The 25,433-nt window shown below is 49.7% G+C and overlaps 2 protein-coding genes and 1 long non-coding RNA gene across 7 annotated transcripts in view; 2 read left to right on the forward strand and 1 right to left on the reverse strand.

The window, feature by feature from the left end:
- Nucleotides 1-5,343, forward strand: part of ABTB2 (ankyrin repeat and BTB domain containing 2) — a 215,464-nt gene extending 210,121 nt beyond the window's left edge. For all 4 annotated transcript variants that reach the window (XM_039533711.1, XM_039533712.1, XM_039533713.1 and 1 more), the window contains 3 exons: nucleotides 287-355; nucleotides 1,682-1,795; nucleotides 3,042-5,343. In XM_039533711.1, coding sequence (XP_039389645.1) covers nucleotides 287-355; nucleotides 1,682-1,795; nucleotides 3,042-3,239 — 381 coding nt within the window. In that variant the 3' untranslated portion in view covers nucleotides 3,240-5,343. The remainder of the gene's footprint in view (nucleotides 1-286; nucleotides 356-1,681; nucleotides 1,796-3,041) is intronic.
- A 13,740-nt stretch (nucleotides 5,344-19,083) lies between these two features.
- Nucleotides 19,084-23,852, forward strand: LOC120404413. The gene is made up of 3 exons (XR_005597978.1): nucleotides 19,084-19,276; nucleotides 19,876-20,072; nucleotides 21,911-23,852. It is a non-coding gene; the product is annotated as an uncharacterized LOC120404413 (long non-coding RNA).
- NAT10 (N-acetyltransferase 10) overlaps nucleotides 20,812-25,433 on the reverse strand; it is a 35,481-nt gene continuing 30,859 nt past the window's right edge. For both annotated transcript variants that reach the window (XM_039536896.1, XM_039536895.1), the window contains 2 exons: nucleotides 22,625-22,708; nucleotides 20,812-21,230 (listed from right to left, as the gene is read on the reverse strand). In XM_039536896.1, the coding sequence (XP_039392830.1) occupies nucleotides 21,137-21,230; nucleotides 22,625-22,708 (178 nt within the window). In that variant the 3' untranslated portion in view covers nucleotides 20,812-21,136. The remainder of the gene's footprint in view (nucleotides 21,231-22,624; nucleotides 22,709-25,433) is intronic.

Here is a 25,433-nt window from a genome sequence, read left to right on the forward strand (position 1 = left end):
AAATACAGGATCCCTGTGGAGTTTTTACAGGGGCCTTGCGGTTGCTCAGAGACACATTGTCACCCTTGGCCTAAATTCCTTGATGTGCCCCCCTTCAAAGCCGCAGAAAGAAAAGAACATTGGAAAGCAGCACAGCTAGGCCATTAGAAAATGTCAAAGCTGTTATCAAGACCCACGGGAAGCTGGAGCTGAGATTTCTGTTTGCTTCCTAAGGCAGCATGGGTGTTCAAATTCCTCTGTGTCCTGACTGACAACAGCTTCAGGCCTGGCTCTTTTCCCATTTCAGATGCTGATGCAGTATTTATATTATGGAGGAACAGAATCTATGGAAATTCCCACAGCTGATATCCTAGAGGTGAGAACTTTTTCTTCCAAATGCAGTCAGGGATGATGGGGCGTGGAAGCAAAAAGACACTAGAGCTTTGAAAGGAGGTGATGCTTTCAAAGCACATAGTCAATACTGCTTCACAAGTGACTGCTAAGGAAGATGAGAGCAGCTACCAGTGTTTTTATGGGACGTCTCATGTGGCTGCTTTATGCACACAGAAAAAGTGTTAAAACCCCCAGTATTCTTTTAGGAGAAAATAAGGAATTGTGGCAGATGAGATGTGTTTTGGGGTCTCAGGAAGTTTGTGTCATCTGAAATAGGAAGCAATTACTACTTCAGATGGCTTATGCAGAACAAGGGGATCTGCATGTAGATATGGTTGCCTCATCTCAAAAAAGATATATTGGAAAAAGTTCAGAAAAGGGTAACACAATGATTAGGGGTATGGAACAGCTTCCGTATGAGGAGAGATTAATAAGACTGGGACTTTCCAGCTTGGAAAAGAGATGACTAAGGGGGGGATAGAGGTCTATAAAATCATGACGGGTGTGGAGAAAGTGTTATTTACTCCTTCTCATAATACAAGAACTAGGGGCCACTAAATTAAATTAACAGGCAGCAGGTTTAAAACAAACAAAAGGATGTATTCCTTCATACAATGCACAGTCAACTTGTGGCACTCTTGGCATTCACAACATCCTCTGGCAAAGACTATAACAGGGTTCAAAAAAGAACTAGATACATTCATGGAGAATAGGTCCACCAATGGCTATTTGCCAGGATGGGCAGGGATAGTGGCCCTAGCCTCTGTTTGCCAGAAGCTGGGAATGGATCACTTAATGATTACCTTCTCTGTTCATTCCCTCTGAAAACCAGAAGGCACACAAATTTAAGAATGCAGGAAGGCGCTTGCTACCTTCATTCAGTTATTCCCTCTGAATAATGAGAAGAGGTTGCTATGTGTATTCTTCTTTATTGGCCTTTCTGCTCTCATAGGAGGGCTAGCCCTCAAGTGCAGGGCCAGCTCTAACATTTTTGCCGCCCCAAGCAAAAACAAAGAGTGTCGCGTCGCCCCCTCCCCCCCCCGAGCGCTGCGCCACCCAAGTCCCCGCCCCCCCAGCACAGCACCACACCTCCCAAGCCCCGCCTCCCCCCAGCGCTGCCAGGCCGAACCAAAAAAAAACAAAAAACAAAACACAAACCCAGAGTGCCACCCCGTCCCAAGGTGATGCCCCAAGCACGTGCTTGGTAGGCTGGTGTCTGGAGCCGGCCCTGCTCAAGAGAAGGAGCTAGAAGATCCCTTGAGGAAGGAATGTAGTTTGATTTTGAAAAACATCTCTCTTGTCCCAATAGCTGCTGTCCGCCGCCAGCCTGTTTCAACTGGATGGCCTCCAAAGACACTGTGAAATCTTATGTGCCCAGACCATCAGCATGGAGAGCTCTGTTAACATCTATAAATATGCAAAGGTAAAGGCCGCACTGTCTTGTTTAGACCCCACAAACGCCTAGGAACACAGGCACTTCACATGCTTCCTGCTGTGTGGTATTTTGGACAAGAGTCATGATACAGGCTTGCTCTGGCTGGGCCAATTCTGCACTAAATTTGCTTGCAAAATGAGAGTTTGTATCCAATCTGTAATTTAATATAAATGACCCAACATGTGTTACCACTAGGAACACAGAGGAGCAGTTCAGCATTCCTGAAAGTCAGCAGGAGTGTGGGATGTAGTAAAGAGGCAGGAGCAGGCTGCTAAAGATTACATCAGAAAATATTTAAACATGCTATTTTAATTTTACTTCCTGTTAACTTTTTTGCATTATGTCAGTCTAGTGCCACTACACAGTTTCAATGTTGGAATCTCATGCACTTGCCCAAGGCTGCTGTGTTTGGGTTCCCAACAGCCAAGGGGAAACTATTCATTTTGGGGGGGGAAATTGATTTTCTAATATAAATAGAGTTCCTTATGTAACTTTCATAAAAAATTCTATTTCTGTTAAGAACCCCAAAACCTTTGGGAGTTTCTAAATGTTGGGCATAAAATTCATTGCTTTTCCGCCATTGTAGTGGTGTCTTCTCTAATGATGCTGAAGTCGATGTAACTAGGTAAATAATTACTGGGAGAACCAAAGGAGACTATTTAGGAGCTAGAGAGCCAATGGGACAATCTGAGGCACTCACAGGCATGGTATTAGAGTGGCTCTTCCCCATCTCATTCTGTGCTTTGATCTAGGTGTGAGCATTGGATCATATACACCATATTTCCATTGCTACTCACATTACATACCAGCTGGCAAGATTCCTTTGTTGTGTCATGATGCGACACATGGACTCACACAAAACAGATATCTTGGCCATTTCATCAGCCAGCTGCTCTTTCCTTGAAGGGCCACTGGACTGTGGCTCAGGTAACAGCAGGAGATCAGAGGATTAGAAATAAAAAATTTACTTTATCATCTGGAAAATGAACCTCTCTGGCTGCACGCACGCACACAGGGGGAGGAAAAAGAGTCATTCATAGCATGTGTCCTTTCCATTAGCATTTACCAACTACATCATTACATACATACCCCTTCCCCTAACAGTCCTTCATTTTGCAGGCATCCTTCCCAATGAAGCTGTCAGAGGGAAAGGGCTTAGCAGTGGCAGCTGTGAAAATGTGCTTTAATCTGTAGGGCTCACAGAGAAGGTCACCGACTCTGTTCTGTTTTACAGATTCACAGTGCACCTGAACTGGCCTCGTTCTGTGAGGGCTTCTTCCTCAAACACATGAACTCTCTGCTGGAACAGGACTCATTCCGACAGCTCATCTATGGCAGGAACAGCAAGGTGCAGGGTCTGGACCCTCTGCGGGACCTGCAGACAACATTGGCCAGTCGACTGCATTCTATTTACATCACCTCAAGAGTGTGAGGCAGGGACATCACACTGGCACAGGACCTTATCCAGCCGGGGCTTCCAGGTCTGTCTTAGGGAATCACCAGCTCATGCTGAAAGTCCCCACAAGCTGACGCCCTTAGGGCAGTGATTTCTCTGGGGAGCTGCAACAAATCTAATGACAAAGGCAAGGAGGTGGCTTTTTTCTTCTGCGCTACACAGCATCAGAGCAACACCAGGACAGCACCAACAGGAAAAACTGATGCAGCAACTGAAGAACCTGGCCCAAAGAGCAGATCTAAGCTGCCATTTTCATAAGCACAAGGTGAAAGCTGCTAGGGAAACAGAGAGTGCAGATGCAGCAGAGTGAGGCCTAACATTGGGGGTGTTTCTAACATGTTAATCTAAACCATCTATTTACAAACCCCATCAGGTTGATTTAAAAGCACCACTGGTGTATATACAAGGGTTGATAGTCCTTTAATCCCATGAACTTCTGAGCATTCAGTCACCTGACTAAATGCGTATAGTAGTTAGCACACTCAGACTACCACTGTAGCGATAAACACCAGTTTTACACATGGCAAAAGACTCCAGCATTATTTCCCATAAATTCTTTGCACCTTAAGACATACCTTCTCTCAGCCTTATGGGTTACAAAGTGAGAGAGACTAAAATAGGCCTCTACAATTATCTTTTTTCAGTAGCACCTACTTTGGAGAGTTTAGCCAAGTTTTGATCTACTGGTCTGTGTTCAGTGGTGGCCAACTGGAAAGAAAATATCCTACCCTATTTACACTGTAATGGTTTGATCAAATGTCTTGTGTCCAAGTCATCCTATCTTTAACTGTCTGGGAATGGCACATGGAGCACTCCTGTGTGATTAATGATGATGCAATAAAAGGAGGCAGTTTTCAAAAAAGCTGTGGCAGGAGGTGCAGTAAAACCTAGTGCTGTGTTGAGGGGCCTACATCCTAGTATCGTGTGTACCACCTGGACTCCCTTAAAGCCAAAGCCAAGCAGAAATGTACAGCGCGTTATTCCTTGATGCTGGAGGTGGCATGGTGTAGAGAAACATGATGAGAGGAAGGCCTGACTCCTAATGCTGGCTCTGACACAAACTTGTAGCCTTAGGCAAGTCAGTTCTCTCTACAGCTGTGGAGATGGAAGTAATAGGGATATTTCCTCATCTACTACTTCTGAGGGGGAGGGAAGGATATACTGCATCATGCTTGCATACATTAGCTCACCTTTGCGCTCTATGTCTAGGAAACATTGAGGTTGCAATACTTAAAATTAGATACTTCAACCCTAGCACCTAAGATTCACCATATTTTCTTTGACAGCTTACAAAGGGCAGAAACTTCTAACTTTTAAAAAAAGAATACAAGCACAGGCCTTAGAAACAAAGATGTAAGGTGATAGTAGGATGAGTGGACATCAGTCACCATTAGCTATAAAACACCCCCTACAACCATTCCCTGCTGCTCTGTTAACACACACTGAAAGCATTAGCTAAAATGCTTCATTTTGGGGGAGGGGAGAAAAAGCTTCCAATGTCCAGTTAGCATTTGTTGGAGATCTGAACAATGAAATGCTAAACACGCTGAAGGGAGAAGGCTCAGGCTCAGCTGAAAAGAAGAGTCAAGGTTTGGTGGAGGAGAGGAAAGGAAGGGCAGATTGCAGCATCTCCAGCTAATTGGTCAAAACCTGAGGCTCCCATAGGATTGCAAGTCACAGGTGGATTGCATGACAAGTGTGCTTGGCAAGTCAGTGACCCATAAGCCTTTAGACTCTCAGTTGGAAATTGGCTGGGAGCACCAGTTATTCTTAGCAAGCCAGAGGCTGTTCCCGCTTTATCACTGAAAGAAACCTCAACAAGGCCATAGACTGGAAAATACTTCAAAGAGCTGCTCCAGCTATCTGTACAAAAGCATAGGTCCAGTTTTGTTGCTGTAATATTGTCTGTTAACTGTACATTAATGTCATTTATGTAAATGTACCAGGATTTTGCTAACAATGTAACATTTATGCTTTGTGTTTTGACTCAGTTATGAGGGGCTGTAAGGGGGTAGGATGAGCTCTGTTGGGGTGTGTGAACATGCATGTTTGGAGAGCACACAGTAAGACAAAAGGGTGTTTAACACAACTGCCAAATTACAAGGCTTGTGTGTGTGTGGGGGGGGGGGGACGACAGGTGTGCTATTTACCTTTCGTAGATTGGAATAGTTCTGAAAATGGGGTGTAGGAAGCATGTTTATCCTGCCACTGTCCAAGAAGGTACAAGAGAAGCAGAGGGAAGGAGTTGGGTTTCTACCTCGGGTAACATGAGGGGATTTGTCTTTCCTTCCTGAGAAATCACTTACATTTTAGGGCATTTAAGTTATTGTCAAGCAGGGAGAAGGTGAATTAGAAAGTAAAAAAGAAAAATCCAAATAAAAACATTCTTCAGGAAGAGACTGAGGTAGGGCCTTCTTTCAGCTCTTTAGGGCAGGATTAAGTGTCTCAGGGTAGGGAGTGATGCTGTGGAAATCTTTAGCAGAAGCCAGGAAAATGGTTTGATGACATAACCAATCTTTGACTGAGAAGCCCAATGTATGTAATTACTGTAGTAACCTAGCAGAGGAGCTAGCGGGCAAGTCTCAGCTGAAGATGGACAGATTTTCCAGAGGGTCCATTTTACTCAAGGAAATGGAATAAATATTTCCCTCAGGAGGTTGCCTGGCTACCTGTTCCATTCTATGCAAATCAAGGACTGTCCATGGGCTGTTGGCAAATTACAAGGGCAAAGTTTGGGCACCTCTGGAGACGCACAAAACTTCAAAGGAAATACACAGTACATACATCTATCTCATTTGAGTGTCTGGGGCTTGGAGACACTCAAGGGCTGCTTTCTCCAGGCTCCAGTAAATATTGAGCAAAACTTCAGAATAAACCTTTGCACAGCAAAGGTGAAACACCCCAGTTGCCATGGTGCCCTAGTGCTAACAAAATGGAATATGCCTAGTTCAGGCTCCTTATTTGCACATGTGGAACAGCTGGACAGCTCTCTAAAGAGGCTCCTGTTATGCAATAGAATCAAGGAAAAAAGACGGTTACTCACCGTTGTAACTGTTGTTCTTCAAGATGTGTTGCTCCTATCCATTCCAGTTAGGTGTGCACACCGTGTGTGCACGGCTCTTCGGAAGACTTTTACCCTAGCAACACTGGCGGGCCGGCTGGGCGCCCCCTGGAGTGGCGCCGCTATAGCGCTAGATATATACCCCAGCCAGCCCGTCCGCTCCTCAGTTCCTTCTTGCCAGCTACTCCGACAGTGGCGAAGGAGGACGGGTCTGGAATGGATAGGAGCAACACATCTCGAAGAACAACAGTTACAACGGTGAGTAACCGCCTTTTCTTCTTCGAGTGATTGCTCCTATGCATTCCAGTTAGGTGATTCCCAAGCCTTACCTAGGTGGTGGGGTCGGAGTGAGACGTGGCAGAGTGTAAGACTGCTGAGCCGAAGGCTGCATCGTCTCTGGATTGCTGCACCAACGCGTAGTGGGAAGTGAAGGTGTGTACAGAAGACCAGGTGGCCGCTCTACAGATGTCCTGGATGAGGACATGGGCCAGGAAGGCGGCAGACGAGGATTGAGCTCTCGTAGAGTGAGCGGTAAGACGGTTAGCTGGTACACAAGCAAGCTCGTAGCATGTTCGAATACATGCAGTGACCCAGGAGGAAATCCTCTGAGAGGAGACCGGCTTGCCTTTCATACGCTCCACAACTGCTACGAACAGTTGGGGCGAACGCCGGAAGGGTTTTGTTCGCTGTATGTAGAAAGCAAGGGCCCTGCGGACGTCCAGGGTGTGCAGCTGTTGTTCCCGACTGGAGGCGTGAGGCTTCGGGAAAAAAACAGGAAGGAAAATGTCCTGGTTTAAATGGAAGGCCGACACCACCTTAGGGAGGAAGGCCGGGTGTGGCCGAAGCTGAACCTTGTCTGCATGAAAGATGGTGTATGGTGGACCAGCCGTCAGGGCATGAAGCTCGGAAACTCGTCTCGCTGAGGTTATGGCGATGAGGAAAGCTGTTTTCCACGACAGATGGAGCAGGGAACACGTAGCCAAGGGCTCAAAGGGGGCTCTCAAGAGCCTGGTCAAAACCAGATTCAGATCCCAGGACGGAGTAGGACGCCGCACTGGCGGGAACAAGCGATCTCGGCCTTTGAGGAAGCGGGAAACCGTCGGATCAGAGAAGATGGACCGGTGACCGACGGGCGGCCGAAAGGCGGATATGGCCGCCAGGTGCACTTTCAACGATGAGACCACGAGACCTTGCTCCTTAAGTGACCAGAGGTAGTCCAGGATCATTGGTATAGGGACAACAAACGGATTCAGGTCTCTCTGATCGCACCAGATTGCGAATCTCTTCCATTTCGCGAGGTAAGTCGAGCGAGTGGAGGGCTTCCTGCTCTCTAGCAGGACTCGCTGGACCGCCACCGAACAGCCCCTCTCCGCGTGGGTCAACCACTCAGGCACCAGGCTGTAAGATGGTGGGACTGCAGGTCCGGGTGGCGGAGCCTGCCGAAGTCCTGCATTATCAGATCCGGCCACAACGGGAGGGGAATGGGATCCCGAACGGAGAGCTCGAGCAGCAGAGTGTACCAGTGCTGCCTCGGCCAGGCCGGAGCGACGAGTATGAGGTGGGCCCTGTCCCTCCGAAGCTTGAGAAGCACCCGATGTACGAGCGGGAACGGAGGGAAGGCATATAGGAGGTGACCCGTCCAGGAGCAGAGGAATGCGTCCGACAGGGAGCCCGGGGCGCGACCCTGGTAAGAACAGAACTGGTGGCACTTCCTGTTCTCTCTGGAGGCAAACAGGTCTATTTGGGGAAACCCCCACCTGCGGAAAATTGTGTACACCACATCTGGACGCAGCAACCACTCGTGTGAAAGGAACGACCTGCTGAGACGGTCGGCCAGCGTGTTCTGCACTCCTGGAAGATAGGACGCTACCAGGTGAATCGAGTGGGTTATGCAGAAGTCCCACAGGAGCATCGCTTCCATGCAAAGTAGGGAGGATCGGGCCCCACCCTGCTTGTGGGCATAAAACATCGCCGTTGTGTTGTCCGTCAACACTGCGACACAACGCCCTTGGAGATGGGAGTAGAAGGCTTGACACGCGAGGCGAATCGCCTGCAGCTCCCTGACATTGATATGTAAGGAGAGCTCTCGGGGCGACCAGAGACCTTGGGTGTGCAGGTCGGCTAGGTGGGCCCCCCACCCTAGCTCTGAAGCATCCGTGGTCAGAGTGACGGATGGCTGAGGAGGGCGGAATGGGACTCCGGCACACACCACTTCTGGGTCCAGCCACCAGGTGAGCGAAGCGAGGATCGGCTCCGTGGGCGTGACTACCGTATCCATGGAGTCGCGGTGTGGGCGGTACACTGACGCAAGCCAAGTTTGAAACGGGTGAAGGTGCAACCTCGCGTACGGAGTGACGAACGTGCACGAAGCCATGTGGCCCAGGAGGCGGAGGCAGGAACGCACTGTTGTCTTTGGAAAGGACTGTAGTCCCCGAACTAGGGAGACCAGAGACTGATGCCGAGGTTGGGGCAGGCCCTGGCCAAATTGGAATCCAGGACCGCTCCGATGAACTCCACCCTTTGCGATGGAGTCAACGTTGACTTCTCGGCATTTATCATAAGTCCTAGGCGCTGAAACAGGGCTAGGATCGTGGTCATGTGACTCGCTACCAGTTGGTGGGATGGTCCCCGGACCAGCCAATCGTCGAGATACGGGTAGACATGTATCCGACGACGGCGGAGGGCCGCGGGAACCACTGCCATACACTTGGTGAAGACCCTCGGCGCTGTGGAGAGGCCGAAGGGTAGCACTGCGAACTGGTAGTGTGCGCTGTTGACAACAAAACGCAGGTAGCGTCGATGAGGAGGGTAAATCGCGACATGAAAATATGCGTCCTTCATGTCAAGGGCGGCAAACCAGTCTCCCGGATCCAGGGAGGGGATGATGGTCCCCAGGGTGACCATGCGAAACTTGAGCTTGACCAGGTACCTGTTGAGCTCTCGGAGGTCGAGTATGGGTCGTAGACCTCCCTTCACCTTGGGGATTAGGAAATATCGGGAATAAAATCCCCTGCCTCGCATATCGCTTGGCACCTCCTCTATAGCACCCAAGCTCAGCAGAGACTCGACCTCTTGCAAGAGGACTTGCTCGTGAGAGGGGTCCCTGAAGAGGGACGGGGTGGGTGGGTGGGCGGGGGCGAAACAAACTGAAGACTGTAACCAGACTCTACCATGCGTAGCACCCAGTTGTCCGTTGTAATCTGGGACCACGCCGGGAGGAAGTGGGAAAGACGGTTGAAAAATAACGGGGAAGGATCCGGTGGAGAGACTGATGGGCCGTCCTCGGGCGTCCCATCAAAACGCCTGTTTCGGCCCTTGAGGGGCTTTAGAGGGCGCCTGGGACTGGGTACGCCAATTGCCCGATGGTCTACGGCGGTTCAGTCTGCCTCTGCGTCCATTATCAGGCCTCGACCTGGACTGATTAAATGGCCGATAAGGCTGCTGCCTGAAGGACCTCCGCTGGGTAGCAGGTGTGTGCATGCCCGGGGTGCGGATGGCAATACGGCCATCCTTAAGGGTCTGGATTCTGGAGTCTGTCTTCTCCGAGAATAGGCCCTTGGTATCGAAGGGCAGGTCCTGCAAGGTATACTGGACTTCTGGCGGCAAGGTAGACGATTGCAGCCAGGAGATCCTCCTCATGGTCACTCCTGATGCCAAAGTCCTGGCTCCGGAATCTGCAGAGTCCAGTGAGGCCTGGATGGAGGACCTGGAGGCTTTCTTGCCCTCTTCTAGCAGGGCAGAGAACTCCTGCCTGGAGGTTGTGGGAATCAACTCCGTAAACTTAGAGAGAGCCACAAAGTTGTCATAGGCATAGCGGCTAAGGAGAGCCAACTGATTGGATATCCGTAGTTGAAGGCTGCCAGCCGAATAGACCTTTCGGCCCAACAGGTCCATCCTGCGCGCGTCCTTGGACTTCGGCGCTGGCGCGGGCTGCCCATTTCTTTCCCGGTCATTCACCGACTGCACAACGAGGGAGTCTGGGGCCGGGTGCGCATACAGGTACTCATACCCGGACGGGGGCACGGAGTACTTTCGCTCCATGCCTCCAGCAGTGGGAGGGATGGACGCAGGTGATCGCCAGATTGTAGTGGCATTCCTCTGAATAGTGCGAATGAAGGGCAGGGCCACTCGCGTGGGGGCCTCAGCTCCAATCACATTAGTAATGGGATCCTCGTCCTCAGTGACCTCTGCTACCGGAAGGTTGATGGCTTGTGCCACCCGACGGAGGAGGTCCTGATGGGCCCGCAAGTCAATCAGTGGGGGATCCGATGATGAGGACCCCGCCACCGCCTCGTCCAGCGAGGAAGATGAGGAATGGCCCTGACCCATGGCTTGTAGCTGTGGTTCGTCCATGGGGTGTGAAGCCTCCGTCTCTACGGGATGTTCCGCCGGTACCGGCGGAACCTCAACCGGAGGTGATGGAGGGGGCCTGCTGACCGTGGCTTCCAGCACCCTGTGGTCGGAGGGCCTGGGTCACTGGAGGGAAGGGGCGCCCTGAGCCTCGTGAAAGGCCCAGGGGGTCCAGAAGCCCCATTGCTGTGGATGGTGGTCCTGTCCTTGGGGGTCTGCCCGGTGATCTCCACCGCTGCCCTCGTGCGAGGCGACCGACAGTTGACGGGAAGGCCACGGGGGGGGCAGAGGCGCTCAGGGACTGCGCCGTCGATGCCGCTAGTCTGTCCGTGTACGGTGCTGGGGACCGGTGCCGATCGTCGCGGTACCGGGAGCAAGAGCGCGATGTCGACCGTCATCGACGGGAGCAGCTCCGAGAACGGCGACGGGATTCGGACCTTCTTCGGTGCTGACGGTCCGGAGATCGGGACCGGGATCGCCTCCGGGAGTGCGACCAGTACCGCGATGAGGAGCGGTACCGGGACTGGGACCGGCGCCAAGACGGAGAGCGGTACCGGAATGGTGACCGGTGCCGGGACCTGGATCGGCATGAAGGTGACCGTCTCCGAGATCGGGATCGGGATCGGGACCTGGATCGCCTTCTATCCCGTCTGTCAGGGGAAGGAGGCCGTATCATGGCCGGCTTGCCCCCTGACTGCACAGCCCGCACCGGCGGTGCCGGGGGCCGGAGGCTTGGTGCCTCTGTTAGCTCTATGAGCTCCCTCGCCGTCGAGAATGTCTCGGGCGTGGACAGGAGAGGCAGCTCGACCACGGTTTGCACCGGGGAGCACGGAGGTACCGGACTCAATGGCCTTGTTGGCGCCGGAGTTGACGGTACCGCGCACGGTTCGTGCGCTTTCGAGGTCGGTACCGAGGGGGCCGACACTGGCTGCTGGACCGGCGGTCTCGATGCAATAGTCTTCCCAGACTTGGGCTGCGGCTTCCGTTTCCCGGATGGTGAGAGGGAACAGTGCCGGGGCTTCGGTGCCGGCTGCTTCTTAAGAGTCTCGGTACCGGACCGGTCGGGGACCGCTGGAGCGCTCCGTGCCGAGGACGGCGGCGGAGGAGTTGATGGTGTCGGCACCGCAGGGGTAAGCGCCGATTCCATTAGGAGCTGCCTTAATCTAATGTCCCGCTCCTTTTTCGTTCGAGGCTTGAACGATCTGCAAATAGGGCACTTATCTGGTCGATGGGCCTCACCAAGACAACGCAGGCAGGAGTCGTGAGGGTCCCCAATCGGCATGTGCCGCTGGCAAGCCGCACAGGGCTTAAACCCCGGTGTCTTGGGCATACGCCCGCACCGGACGGGAAAAGAGGGGCTAAGCCCCCCTAATTCCCCTTCATCTACCTAATAACTTACTTAACTAACTACTTTAACTACTATATACACTAACTACAAAACTAGAACCAAGGTGAGCTAGGGATGTGGAGGACAAACGAGCACTCCACTATTCCAACAGCCATCACGGGTGGGAAGAAGGAACTGAGGAGCGGACGGGCCGGCTGGGGTATATATCTAGCGCTATAGCGGCGCCACTCCAGGGGGCGCCCAGCCGGCCCCCCGGTGTTGCCAGGGTAAAAGTCTTCCGAAGAGCCGTGCACGCGCGACGCGCACACCTAACTGGAATGGATAGGAGCAATCACTTGAAGAAGAACAAGGTGATTTGCCCCTGTGGGATGGAGGCTTTGTTTAAAGATGGAACCTACCTTATTACAGTCTTAGGAATTTTTCCTTAAGTCACCATGTCTGACTGTTGCACCCCAGAACTGTGAGGGGGCCAGTGCCCAGGGAGATTGTGACAAACCTAGAATCAGTTGTCCCAGTGAGGTGAAGATCCACGAGGGATGAGTTGCCTTATGTTGGGGGTACATCCATGCTCCATTTAGTCATAACATTTTGCATAAGGCTGGCTCATGATGTATTACAAGGCCAAAGCTCACATGATTCTCTGGGACTCCATTGGCTCTCAAGCACTCCCTTCAATGCCCATCTAGAGCAGCCATGCAAGACAAAATGTTTGGAGACAGGGCCACTCCATAGTGCCCAGTCTGACATTTCACAAATAGGGCTGTCAGCTGAACCCAGACTCATGCTATAGATGCAGCAATTTCATGCAGCTTGTCAGAGAGAGGGATTATTTCCAAAACTGGACTGCAAATGTAGATTTCAGAACAAAAAAACTCTCCCCACCCCCACTGCAGTCAGTGTCATTCAGGCCACCTCTGGGCTGGTATTGATCACATAATCATTAAGCCGCTTTAGAGCCCCTCAGCTAGATTGCTGGCCTAGTTTACAGAGCAGTCACAGCCCATTGCCCCACAGCTGCACTTGGCAGGAGTGGCAGGTTATTAGACCAAGTGAAATTCTCACCTCACTTTGCTCAGTCTCCCAGGGACTCCCACAGCCCAGGGAGGGGAAAGGATTTTACATCTCAGCTGTCACCTCATTTTCAGCTCAGCTTTGGTCTGAGCCAGGGGAGGCCTTTTTTTGTTGCCTGCCTCCACGACTCTGCTCTCACCCTAATGTAGTTTCCAGCTACACACACCTTGTGGAAAATGAGTCTAGGCGTGTCACCAATACAGATGCAGCCCTATAATCATGGGGTCTAGATGTTCAGGGAGCTTAAGGATACACTATCACAAAACCTAGATGGAGGAGAGGATTAAGGACGAACAAATCTCACTACTTTTACCTTGCCTTCGCCAATACCAACATGGGGCAACAGGTACATTTACATTTAAAAAAAAAAAAGCCAAACAAAACCCCCCCACATACTATCAAATCGATGCACACGCTTCTCCCTCTGGGGGGAGGAGATAGGCCTGCAAGCTGTCATTGTCCGGTCAGCTGACTGCCTATTTGACCACAGTCAAATCTCAACTATTCCAGCAAGAACATGCTAATGCAGACAGCAGCCCCCCCATTCAATTGTAGCATGGGGCTGTTTTCATTTTTTAGAACTTTTCATTGTTTTGCATTTTACTTAAGTAAATTTTTTTTGGCAATTAGACACAAGTGTGTATCCTATGGGAGACCATAAAATATTGCTCTTTTTGTTACTGTTCTAAGAAGTTAGTGCTCTAAATATTTACCCAGATAAGCGACCGATTATTTTGGTCCAGTCAAATGCCCAACCCCAGGATGAGACACCAAGCGATGTGACACAGATCTGTAGCCACACTGCTTAACGCCCTACTGGAAGGCACTCAGATACTATAGGAATGAGTGTGGCATAAAAACAGCTACAGAAGAGAAGAGAAGATGCTTTTCCCTCCTTCCCACCCCTTACTGTATGCATTGCTATTTAAGCCAGAGGGGCTCCCTACTGTAGCACCTTGCTCACATTCAGACCTCAGGGCCATGGGGACTCACCTCCTGTAGCTGGAGAACAGGCCAAAGGAGCACCCTGGCAGATCCTCAGCTCCCCCATTCACAGCACCAGTTCTGTTTCCTCCTCTCCACCCAAGCTACCTTTCCTAGAGATCAGGTAGGTCACTCCAGCTGTCAAAATAGCTCATAGGTCTCCAAGAAGGCAGGCTGATTCCACTGACAACTAGGTCATGCCTATCCACCTCCTGCTGAGAGAGCTGCTCAGTTCATACATGGCTTTGCCATTTCCTTCCAATTAGCGCAGGCTGACAGGGTCACTGCTGCACACAGGGGGGAGAGGGGAGAGATAGCTACAGCAACAGCTCAGCTCCTACCCCTCGACATGCTGGGCCAAGGCACCAGGAGACAGTTTTGAACCACAGGAGGACTGGCCTTGAGGCTTTAAGTGGGTTATAGAAACACAGTCTGACAGCCCTCACACCAAATGCATTACAGGAACTGTCAGGACTGAAGGGGAGGGAGGGCTACTGGAGAAGCACGTGCAGTTCAGCTGGCATGGCCCTCTGCTATAAAGCGCATGCAGAAAAGGGATTGCAGGTCTGATTCTTCTGGGTGTCCATAACGCCCTCCACTGGTGAACACATGCACAGAAAGAGTAACAGGAAAGCACTCTGCTCCTGGACATAGAATCATAGACTATAAGGGTTGGAAAGGACCTCAGGAGGTCATCTAATCCAACCCCCTGATCGAAGCAGGACTAATCTGCAGACAGATTTTTACCCCAGTTCTCTAAATGGCCCCCTCAAAGGACTGAACTCACAACCCTGGATTAGCAGGCCAATGCTCAAACCACTGAGCTATCCCTCCCCAATATATGGAGATCTACCTATCTCACAGAACTGGAAAGTCATTGAGTCCAGCCCCCTGCCTTCACTAGCAGGACCAAGTACTGATTTTGCCCCAGATCCCTAAGTGGCCCCCTCAAGGATTGAACTCACAGTGCTGGGTTTAGCAGGCCAATGCTCAAACCACTGAGCTATCCCTCCCCGCAATGAATGTTAAGGGCTTTTTGCGGGGCGGGGCAGGGCGGGGGGGAAGAAGAGCGAGGACCTTCACTTTTGTCAGTAAGAAAAACAGATCCCATTCTATCCTCTCTTTGCGCTCAGAGAGGAGTTGGGGGGATGGGTGAAGGGTCAGCGAATAGGTCAGGGTACAATGGCCAGGTGCTGGCAAGGAAGAGGGAGCATTAAAGTTTAAAGGGCAATGCAAAAGCCAAAGAGAGGAATTAAGTTTCTGAAGCCACCAGACAAATGGAAAGGAGTTCCTTTCTAAATGTCACATAATGGGAGGCTATTTAGAAGCACAGAGAAATAGTGGTGAAGCAAGATTTCTGACCAAAGGGGCCCTGGGCTCTGATTTTGGAGGAGACACTGTAGCAGGGCTGGGCCACACAGATAACCGCCCAGGACACTGTGGTCAAGACAGAGGTGCACAGTGTGTGGAGTCAGAAGCTGCTCCCGGCTAATGAGGTGCTGGGTAGGGGCTGCCCAGATTTCTCTCTCACAATGGAACATTGCGGGGAGAGGGGGAGCAGTGATTCTCAGATGCTGCTCACCCCCCAATATTCCTCCTCTGGCGGGGAGGAGGGAGGACTGAGAACAAGGAGCAACACCAAGTGGGCCGTGCATCCAGGTCAATTTCCCCACCTGGGCTGTGCTGTGCAGCGAGCATCACAAGCTGCTGCTTTGCTGCCTTCTCCTTATGCAGCCAAGGTAGTGAAAGTGACCCAGGGAGCCTTGACATGGCTCCTCCCTTCACTGCCCCCTAGGGGTGTGCGGTGGAGCGAGCAACAATGCCTGCTGCTCCATGCATTCAGGTGGGCACAGGCGGCAGGGCTCAGGACGGGGGTGCAGGGGTTGGGGCAAAGGGGGCACCACACAGAAAGGGGCCAGGGGCACCAAAATGCAGGTTTGCCCAGGCCTGCATAGTGCTGTCCTAGAGAGACTGCTACAACTAGCACAAATCAGCCATGGACATTTAAACCACCGGCAAAGAGAACAGCTAACAGGAGAGCTGCACTAGTGACAGTACAACAATGGAAGTGCTTAAGATTGATTCTTACAGAAAAGGGGAACATTTGGCACTCGGTGGCTAGGAGAACAGTGAATTCTTGGCTCTGCCTAGGAGATACAAACAGGGCAGCAAGGAAACCCTTACAAAGGTGCTATTGTAGCCTCAGTAGCCAAGAAAAGTGCCCCTGTCTTTGAACTGGGGGAAAGTAAAACACTAGACTAACTCTGCAGAGGAGTATCTGCCCTTATTTTAGCTTCTCATGAAGCTAAATGGATGAATTTCAACAAGCCCTTATTCTAAACTGCAATTTAATCTACTTGACTGATCTAAAGCACAGACAGGGAAAATGTGGTTCAACTAAGCTTGTAAAAATCTGGTGCCACTTATTGTAGCAATTGAGGTTTTTTGTTTTCCAGTTTTCCACAAGTGACTGATGAACAGAAGGAGGGATCCAAAGGAAGTTAGTGATCACGAAGTTTACATACTCCAAACAACTGGAAAACAGCTCAACTGTGGATACGCTCCCTTCCTTGCAAAACAGTCAATATTGTGCTTAGATAAAATAGTATCTATCCCATGGGCTGATTAGAGCAGTTACTTGTTAACATCTCAGAAGTGTGAGCCTCTTACCAATTTCAGAGAAATTAGGCTGTATCCAATGCACATTCAACAGAGCAAAAAATCTATAACCAGAGAAGACTAGAGAAAGCTTAAGAAAGAAGTCGGATGAAGAGCAGTTAACAGGTCCACTCTTACATTTTGCTGGTTTGCTTAAAGAATCCAGTTGAATCTTACCCACTCAGGATACAACAGGTTTAAAACCCACTTTAGGGTCTCCACAGAAATAGGCATTTCCACAACCATGTCCTGAACAGCACAGGCAGTAACAGTTGTTACAGTAAGAGTATGTCACTCATATATGCAAAGTGTTACCTGACCAACAATATTTTCATATATTGTGACTACATAGTCTGAATTAAAGAATATTTGAAAACTAGATAGGGGAACCTGCCAATGTAACACATTATTCCTGCAATGCCTGGCTATAAAAGCAAAATGAAGCCATTTGTTTGAAAAAAACATGACAATGTGATTTAGCAAGCTACATCATCATTTAATTTCCACTGAATAATATTTTACACCTTCCACCAGAGGCTCACAAAGCATTTTACAAACATTAATTAAGCCCATCAATGTGTTCAGGTGATGTATTATCCCCACCTGAACAGAGCAGGGGTCAGCAACCTCTGGCATGCAGCTCGCCAGGGTAAGCACCCTGGGGGGCCGGGACAGTTTGTTTACCTGCCGCATCAGCAGGTTCAGCATACCACAGCTCCCACTGGCTGCAGTTCGCCGTCCCAGGCCAATGGGGGCAGCGCGAAGTGCCGCGGGCTGAGGAATGTGCTGGCCACAGCTTCCTGCCTCCCGCATTGGCCTGGGACAGCGAACCGCAGCCAGTGGGAGCTGCGGTATGCCAAACCTGCCGATGCGGTATGTAAACAAACTGGCCTGGTCCGCCAGGGTGCTTACCCTGGTGAGCCGCGTGCCAGAGGTTGCCGACCCCGAGATAGAGGTTCAGAGAATTTATGTGACTTGCCCAAAGACACAAAGGAAGTCCAGGGTAGGTAGGAGTGATGATAAAACCCAGGATTCCTGACTCCCAGTCTATTGCGCTGTGCATGAGACCATGATGCTACCGGTAACATTTACAATAGGGGAGCAGCCAGAGGCCCCAAGCAGGCTAAAGGGTTAGCTGTGGGAGGTTCTTTACAAACTCAGGCAGACCATGTCCCTGAGCTCGCAATCTAAGACAAGCAATGACAAATAGCTGGGAGAGACAGGGACAAAGATGTGGTTTATAATACACATCTGAGGTATTTTTAGTCTTGGAAATAAATATCAACTTCCCCAGTTACCCCACAACCCTCTGCCCATTAGCCTCCCCTTTAACACAAGCTGGCTTCTGATGGACATCACAGCCAAATGGGCCCTATAACAGATTTCATCTTAAACTGCACAGCTCTGAACCCTGTTAGGAGGCCCATAGTTTAAGGATTCCTACAACAGGCTCAGTGGTTTTCACCAGTTCTACATTTTAAGAAGAGGGGTTTCAGTTAAAGTTTTCTGGCCTTGAGCAGGGACATGCAATAACAAAACCCTCCCACTACTCTGGTATAATGGCCAGCAAGACATTCAATGGGTATGTCACAGGGTCCACTCACCACAAGGGCATCTCCTCCTGGCTGCTCTGGGGATTAGCTCCTTCCCAGTGCAATGCCCACTTCTGCCACTCATTTGCACACCTTGCCACACTTCTGTCTCTCTGCACGACTCAGAGTGTTCTCTCTTCATATCTTGGCCTTCTACCCAGATCACTGTAGTCCCCTTCCAGAGTTAGCAAAGTCCCATCGAACAACTGTCCCAGGCAGTCGTCAGCTCCACTGCTCAGTCTGTGCCACTTTCCATGGGGCTGGTAGGGAAACCCAGGCCTGCCCTCTACTTCAGGTTCCAATCCAGGACCCTATATCTAGCACTGTGGTCTGCTTTCTCCCTGATCCTGTTGCTCTTTTCCTGGACTATTTCCTACATCTTCTGGCTCCCAGGTTTACCAGCCCAGACTCCCTCTTCCCAGGGAGTCACCATAGACTACTTAACTCTGCAGCCCCAAACACATCTCCCTTCTCCCAGGCAATGACTGCAGCGCTTCCCAGCTTTCTACCAGCCCCACCCATTCCTTCTCAGCTGGGCTCCATCCTCAATCAGCCTCTCAAGCCCTGGCTCTCCCTCAGGTGCAGCCTTTCAGGTTAATTAACCTAATGGAACCTGCTCTGCTTTGGCCAATCAGATCACACTTCCAGAGGAGCAAGCAAAACAAACAGAGGCACCAATTAAATGATTGGTGTGGAATTAAGAATGATTTAACACTAACTCCAGGTGCACAGGTCAATTCCTTTCCCACTCCTCCTGGCCCCACCCAAAGCCTAAAGGATGCAAGTTATCTGTAAGACACCTCGCAAAGTCTTGCATTGCAGTAACCATCCCTCAGACCAATGAGATCCAGCACCCTCTGGAGTCAACAATCTTGAGTCAGCCACAGGGGAACCGTGGAGCACAACACAGCACACTCCAGCCCCTGCTGCCCAGAAGCAGATAACCAAGGTCCAGCACCCAACTCCTGCCTCCTGGATGGAAGCACCTTGTTCTGCCAGTTGATGGAGCAACTTTTCTATGTATTGGGGGTGGGGTATAAATGAAATTTTCAAGGCACCCAACTCGCCCATATATTGGAAAGGAAATTTTGTTGCAGAGCATTCTTTCAAATTGATTTGTTAATGAAAGGGAGACACAAGCACTGTTGTAGTAGCCCTTCCTTGTGGTTAACAGGCCTCTCAAATCCAAATAGCTTATTGGGGAGGAAACTGGTGCATGCCCAAGTAGAGACAGCTGGAGAAAACCAGTTTTAAGAGTTTCATGGGGAGGTAGGAGGGACTCTAGGGTCAGTGAGGTTTTCCAGCAGCAGAGGGAGGGGCAGGTCAGGATCTACAGCCTTTCGTAACTCTCACCCATCTGTAGCATGGGGCTCTCAATACAGCCTACCATTAGCAGCTGCCAGTCCTCTTGGGCTGTGAAGCAGGGGTAAAGAAGGTGGATGACAGAAAAATACATGCAGGGGAGGGAATGAGCATGAGATGCAAAGTGGGGAGCAGGCTGTGGGGGGTGTGTGTGTCAGTGAAATAGGAACCCTTATTCTGTGGCAGGAAGGGAGGAGGAAGTGGAACTTCTGCTGCTGCATTTATCTGCAGTTCCCCAAGAGCTAAGATCTGCCCCACTCACTGGAGTCTGGTGATAGGCACAGACACAGAAGAGAGCAGCTCCACCACAGAAACCCCCCAGCAGAAGAGGACACGAGCCTGGGCAACACAGACCTGGTCCCAAACGTAAAAAGGAACCACAGGTAAGCGGAGACCTACTGCCTCATGAGTGGACTGTTGAGTTGCTTGGATGGCCCCTGCTGCTTGAGGAGAAACCAATGTAGGCGAGGAGGCTGGTTTCCTGGCATTGGAGCCGATGCTGATTTTATGGCAATCTCTGCACAGTTTTCAGACTACAAGAAGCCAAGCAGACAGCGATAGCTGAAAGTATACCAGGCAACATGGAGCTAGCAGGGCCTTCTCTATTTGTCACCACGCAAGCTTAGGGAGTAAGGAAACATTAGGACCATCTACCAGGCATATCACAGGGCAAACCCCTGAGCCACCTGAGAGATAAGGGGTCTATAAGCCACTAAGAATGAGACACAGGCATCCTTATTAGGGGCTTCCTCTGGAGAACTAAAAGCAGGAGCTATAGGCTTTGTTTTCCAAACAGAAATATATATAAACATACACTGCAAGCTCCTTAGCGCAAGGACTGTGGCCACTTTTACATGGCACTGAACATGCTGCTGATGCTCAGTGAATAGCAAAGCCCCACAAGGAGAATGGAGCTCATGGCTCAATCTGAAAGCAGAAATTATGCTGCTTGAACCTGATGTCATTCATAACGGAAAGCGGATGCAGAGAAGGGCCAGTAATTAAACATACTAAGGTGTATTAAAATGCTAGCAATGCCACACCACATAGTAAGGCACAATAAAAGCAAGTGCTCCAAAAGGCCTCCCCCCCCCCCCCCAAATAAAATAAAATACCAACCACTAAGACGAGAGAAAGTTGTTTATGGATTGATTAGCCCTGGGAATTGACATTTCCTAGCCATTTAGGCCCCCTTGAAATAGTCTAGTTTGTTGTGCAGTGCCTTTCATCAAACCAGGCTCTCCAGGCACACAGTATAAAAGTCCCCACGGGCAGCATCTCTTGGCGATGTCACTGTATTTTCCTTAATATATTATTTAAAAGGGCCTCTAAGCCCTTCCCCTCCAGACACTGCTTCTTCAAGAGAAGTCCTTGCTTTAAAAAGGGGATGGGGCTCCCTAGACAGGAGCTTGCTCCTGGTTATTCAAGTCCATCATCATTTTTAAAGTCATTTCTTCCATTTCTGCTTCGGATCTTTGTTCTTCTTAAATTTCTTTTGTTGTTTTGGTCCTTTATCCATGTCTAGTTTTCTCTTCTTTTCACTGAGAAACAGGAACAAAACATTTGTTAAAGAGAATTTCAATTCAACAGGGGAACATCTGCTACATGGTGGGGAGAGGCCTCCATAGAAACCTTGGCTGCCAGGCCACCAAAGGAGAGGGTGTGGGGGAAAAGAAGTGATCCCGTTTCTTGGCTCATTTAAAGCAGGACTGGTGAGAGCACTAAGGAATATGGCCTAGATTTTTTGGTGTCTTGTGATTTTAGGTGCCCAACTTGAAGCACCTTAAAGTAGCCTGATTTTCAGAGGGTTGGTGCTCAGAACCTTCTTACAGTCAAGCCTCTTGAAGGCATCTCATTTTGGGCACAGAAACTGGGGCACCCTAAAATCATTAGATACTTGAAAACATAGGCATACAAATAACAGTCCTGCACTGGGCTTAGGCTGGGGATGGATGGATCAAATGTAACCAATCTGTGGAATCTCCTTGCATCCGAAGAAGCAGGTATTCACCCACGAAAGCTCATGCTGCAAAACGTCTGTTAGTCTATAAGGTGCCACAGGACTCTTTGCTGCTTCTCCAATTTCAAATGACATTTTAAAGGTCCTTGTATGTTTTTTTAAGATGTGTAGGGGCTCATTTACTGTTTCCAGCATTCACAGAAGCAATGTGTGTGCAGAATAAAGATGCACAATGGCCAACATATTTATTCCTGTCCTTAGGCCTCAAGAAAAACAACATGTATGACAGTGCCATCCCATAAATCCCCAGGGGCACAGATCAGGGAAGATTCCATGCTGACCTGTGTAGGAGCTGAAAGAAGGAAGATGGATGAAAACCATGTTAGCGAGTCTAACATTTTCAACTAAGAACCTGACCCTATGAGCTGCTCAACCATCTGCTCCTAAGGAAGTCATAGGAAGATGAGGGCACTCAGCATCTCAGAGGATTAGGCCCTAAATTAAGAGGATGAATTTCTACAAGCTTCCACTGGTGGCAGCTGCTGCCAGTGCAGAAGAAAATCAAATGGAACAGGAGTAACTCTTAGAAGAATTACCCCCACCAAAGGAGAATCAAGACAAATTAGGTGCATGGCCAGGGTGAAAAAGTGGGGTTAGTTAGGATTGAGAGATGTACCATACTGGCTAAATAAAAGCCAAGATGGGATCAAGTTATAGAAAGGGAGGACTGTTTTTCAAAGCCACACTACAATCTTATCTCCTCTACTCAAGGGAAGACCCAGCCTACTTGCTATATACCCTCTCTGATCCGCGTTAGGAGTATACGCAGAGCAGCAAGATATAAAATTTCTGTGCCTTTAACTCCTCATCTTCACTCTACATTTAAGTATTACAATAAAGCAAACTGGGAAGGACAGATCCACTGAAGAGAGGTGCATGGATTTTTTTTTTTTTTTTTAAAAACACTTTCCCAACCTTTTCAGGCTCACAATCGAAGCGTTCTGTCCTGCTTTGTTCAGCACTTCGTTCCATTCTTCATCGCCACCCCGGATTATATATCTAAGTGAGAGGTGGAGAGGAGAAAACAAAACAAAACCAAGTCTGTTTAAAGGAGAACAGCTGAGGTTAATTCTGTTCACAAACTGCTACCCAGCCAGTGCTTGTGTCAGCATCCAAACAGAAGAGAGACTTTCAGAAATAAAGAGCTGGTTCAAAGCAGAACCAGATGGCTCAGGGGGATCTGTAATGCAGTACACAGCAATTCATGACTACATCACTGGTCTGAATCCAAACTAGGTCAGTGCTGACCAAGAACCTATCATCCAAAAGCAGTTCAGTAACAGATGTGAAGCAAGTGGTTTCCTTCAGCTGCCCATATTATGAATGTTACCAAATTGCTCTTTTATGCCAGCCCCATCACAGAGGCAGAGAACTGAACGGCAGCAGGCACACACGCTTACACCCCGCCTTCCAGTGGAGGGCCAAGGCCACAGTGGTTTTCCTTTGCATATAGGAGACATGCACTGCACCTGCCCAAGTAGTAAACTCTTGCAAGGAGAGAGGTCTTCAGTCTCCATGGCTTTTATTAATCTGGCAGCCATCACCAGACCTACATACACTATTGAAGACATCCATCCAATGTATAGTCTCCATTTACAGGATTGCGGGGTTTTGTTTTTAAAGTAAAGAAGCAGAAGTTAGTGCTGCACAAAAGATGAAGACCAAGGATGCATACAGCAAGTATTCACCAGGGGAAGTTACTTAACTAAGAGAATTCCTTGATCAATGGCACACACAGGAGAGGCTCCATTGTAGAGACGGTCTGGGGTGTTGTAGCCATTCCGCTGCTAACGACTAGGAGTAAGACTGAGCACTAACACAGGGGAACTGAAAAGAAAGGGGCCCAGGATATTATAATTTGAACATTTCCTTTGAGGAGGAAGGCCAGAAAGACAAATTCTGGTCCGGTTATGCTCTTATCCTGTGCCCCTCCCTATGGTATCCAAGTGTTTGAGACATGGCATGCAGCTTTAACTAAGGGACCACACAACAGAACTGGAGTGCTCATTCCCTCTACCCCAAGCCTCTGGGGTCTCAATACAGAAGTTAGCCTCTCTTCAACCTTATATTAATGCTGGATAAAGCCTTTACAGCTCTCTCAGCTCTACTACTGTACTTATCTGTAATCTGTCTTCCAATAAATAAATAAGGGTGATTTTTCCAGGTTGAGGTCTGGGGGAAATAATTTAAAGGAAAAGCAGCAAATCACACTGGGCTAAGAGGAGGAATGAAAGTAGTTTGAAATAATCATGGATATCCACATCTGTCACATCAGGCAGACAACATAACCAGAGATTTTAAACAGCTTTTATTCCTCTTCTCAGCTTTGTTAGTGTTTGCTTTGTTGATTTAGGGCCACAACAAAAGACATTGCTACAACAATATTCTTTGAACAAACAAACAGTTTTTTGCAGGATAAAGGGAAGGACTGGTTCCTGTTAGCTCAGAAGGAAGAAACATTTGCTGGAGTTCTGTGAGACTCGCAGCTTCAGCAGCTCAGTAGCCTTCAAGCTGACTAGCTCCACAGTAATTAACAAGCAGCTGTGCAAAGACATTTCAGGCAACATTAGGTTTAATCTGCCAGTTAATAAATGAAAAAAAGGTAAAAAAGGAATGATTAAGTCAGTGCTGACAAGGATACTTCTCTATTAGTGCTTTCATTGAAGCCGAGAATAGCTGAGAAGGACAAGTATAAGTCAGGAGTCCTAAGTTGGTGTAAAAAGACAGTGGGACCATCTCCATGATTTGGGGGAAGCTAACCATTAAGACTGCAAGTTTGTCACGGATTCCGTGACGTGCCTGACTTCTACAGCGGCCAGTGTGCCTGGTTCAGGGGCAGCTCAGGCAGCCCCTGCGCCAGGTGCTCTGGCTGCTGCTGGGGCAGTCCCGGGCCATGGCACCCCACTCTCCCCCCCAGCAGCAGCAGCAGAGTTTGGGTGTAGGAGGGGTTTGGGGCACAGGATGGGGTGAGGTGGTCTCTGGGCGGTGCTTACCTGGGGGAGTCCCTGGAACTGACAACATCCCCCTCGCTTAGCTGCTAGGCAGAGGCATGGCCAGGCAGCTCTGCACACTGCCTCCGCCCAGAGCACTGGCTTTGCAGCTCCCATTGGCCAGGAACCACGACCAATGTGAGCTGTGTGGGTGGTGCCTGCAAGCAGAGACAGCGCACACTGCAGAGCTGCCTGGCCATGCCTCTGCCTAGCAGCTGAGCAAGGGGGATGTCGTCACTTCTGGGGACCCCCCCAGGTAAGCACCATCCAGAGCCCATCTCACCCCTTCCTGTGCCCCAACCCCCTCCCACACCCAAACTCTGCTGCTGCTGGAAGGGGGACTGGGGGGGACGGAGCCACCACCCCCATCACCAGCTGGGGTCCCAGGTTGCCCTCCCCCAAGTTTTAGTCAGGGGTATATTAAAAAAAGTGATGGACAGGGAGGGGCCGTGAATTTTTGTTTATTGCCCATGATCTGTCCATGACTTTTACTAAAAATACCCGTGACTAAAATGTAGCCTAACTAAGGATTATTCCTAGGAGCATCAGAAGCCATCAGATTAAAACAGCCCATGGTGAGATAGCTCAATTTATTATCTCTATTGCAGTATCATGTGGAGGCCCAACCAAGATCAGGGCCTCATTGGGCTGGGCACCATACAAACAGAGCAAGAGAGTCTCTGCCCTGAAGAGTTTATCAGCTAAACAGAAAAGAAAGAAAACGAAGGCAGAGA

This window comes from Mauremys reevesii, linkage group 4 (genome assembly GCF_016161935.1).
Source record: "Mauremys reevesii isolate NIE-2019 linkage group 4, ASM1616193v1, whole genome shotgun sequence".
Taxonomy (NCBI): Eukaryota; Metazoa; Chordata; order Testudines; family Geoemydidae; genus Mauremys; species Mauremys reevesii.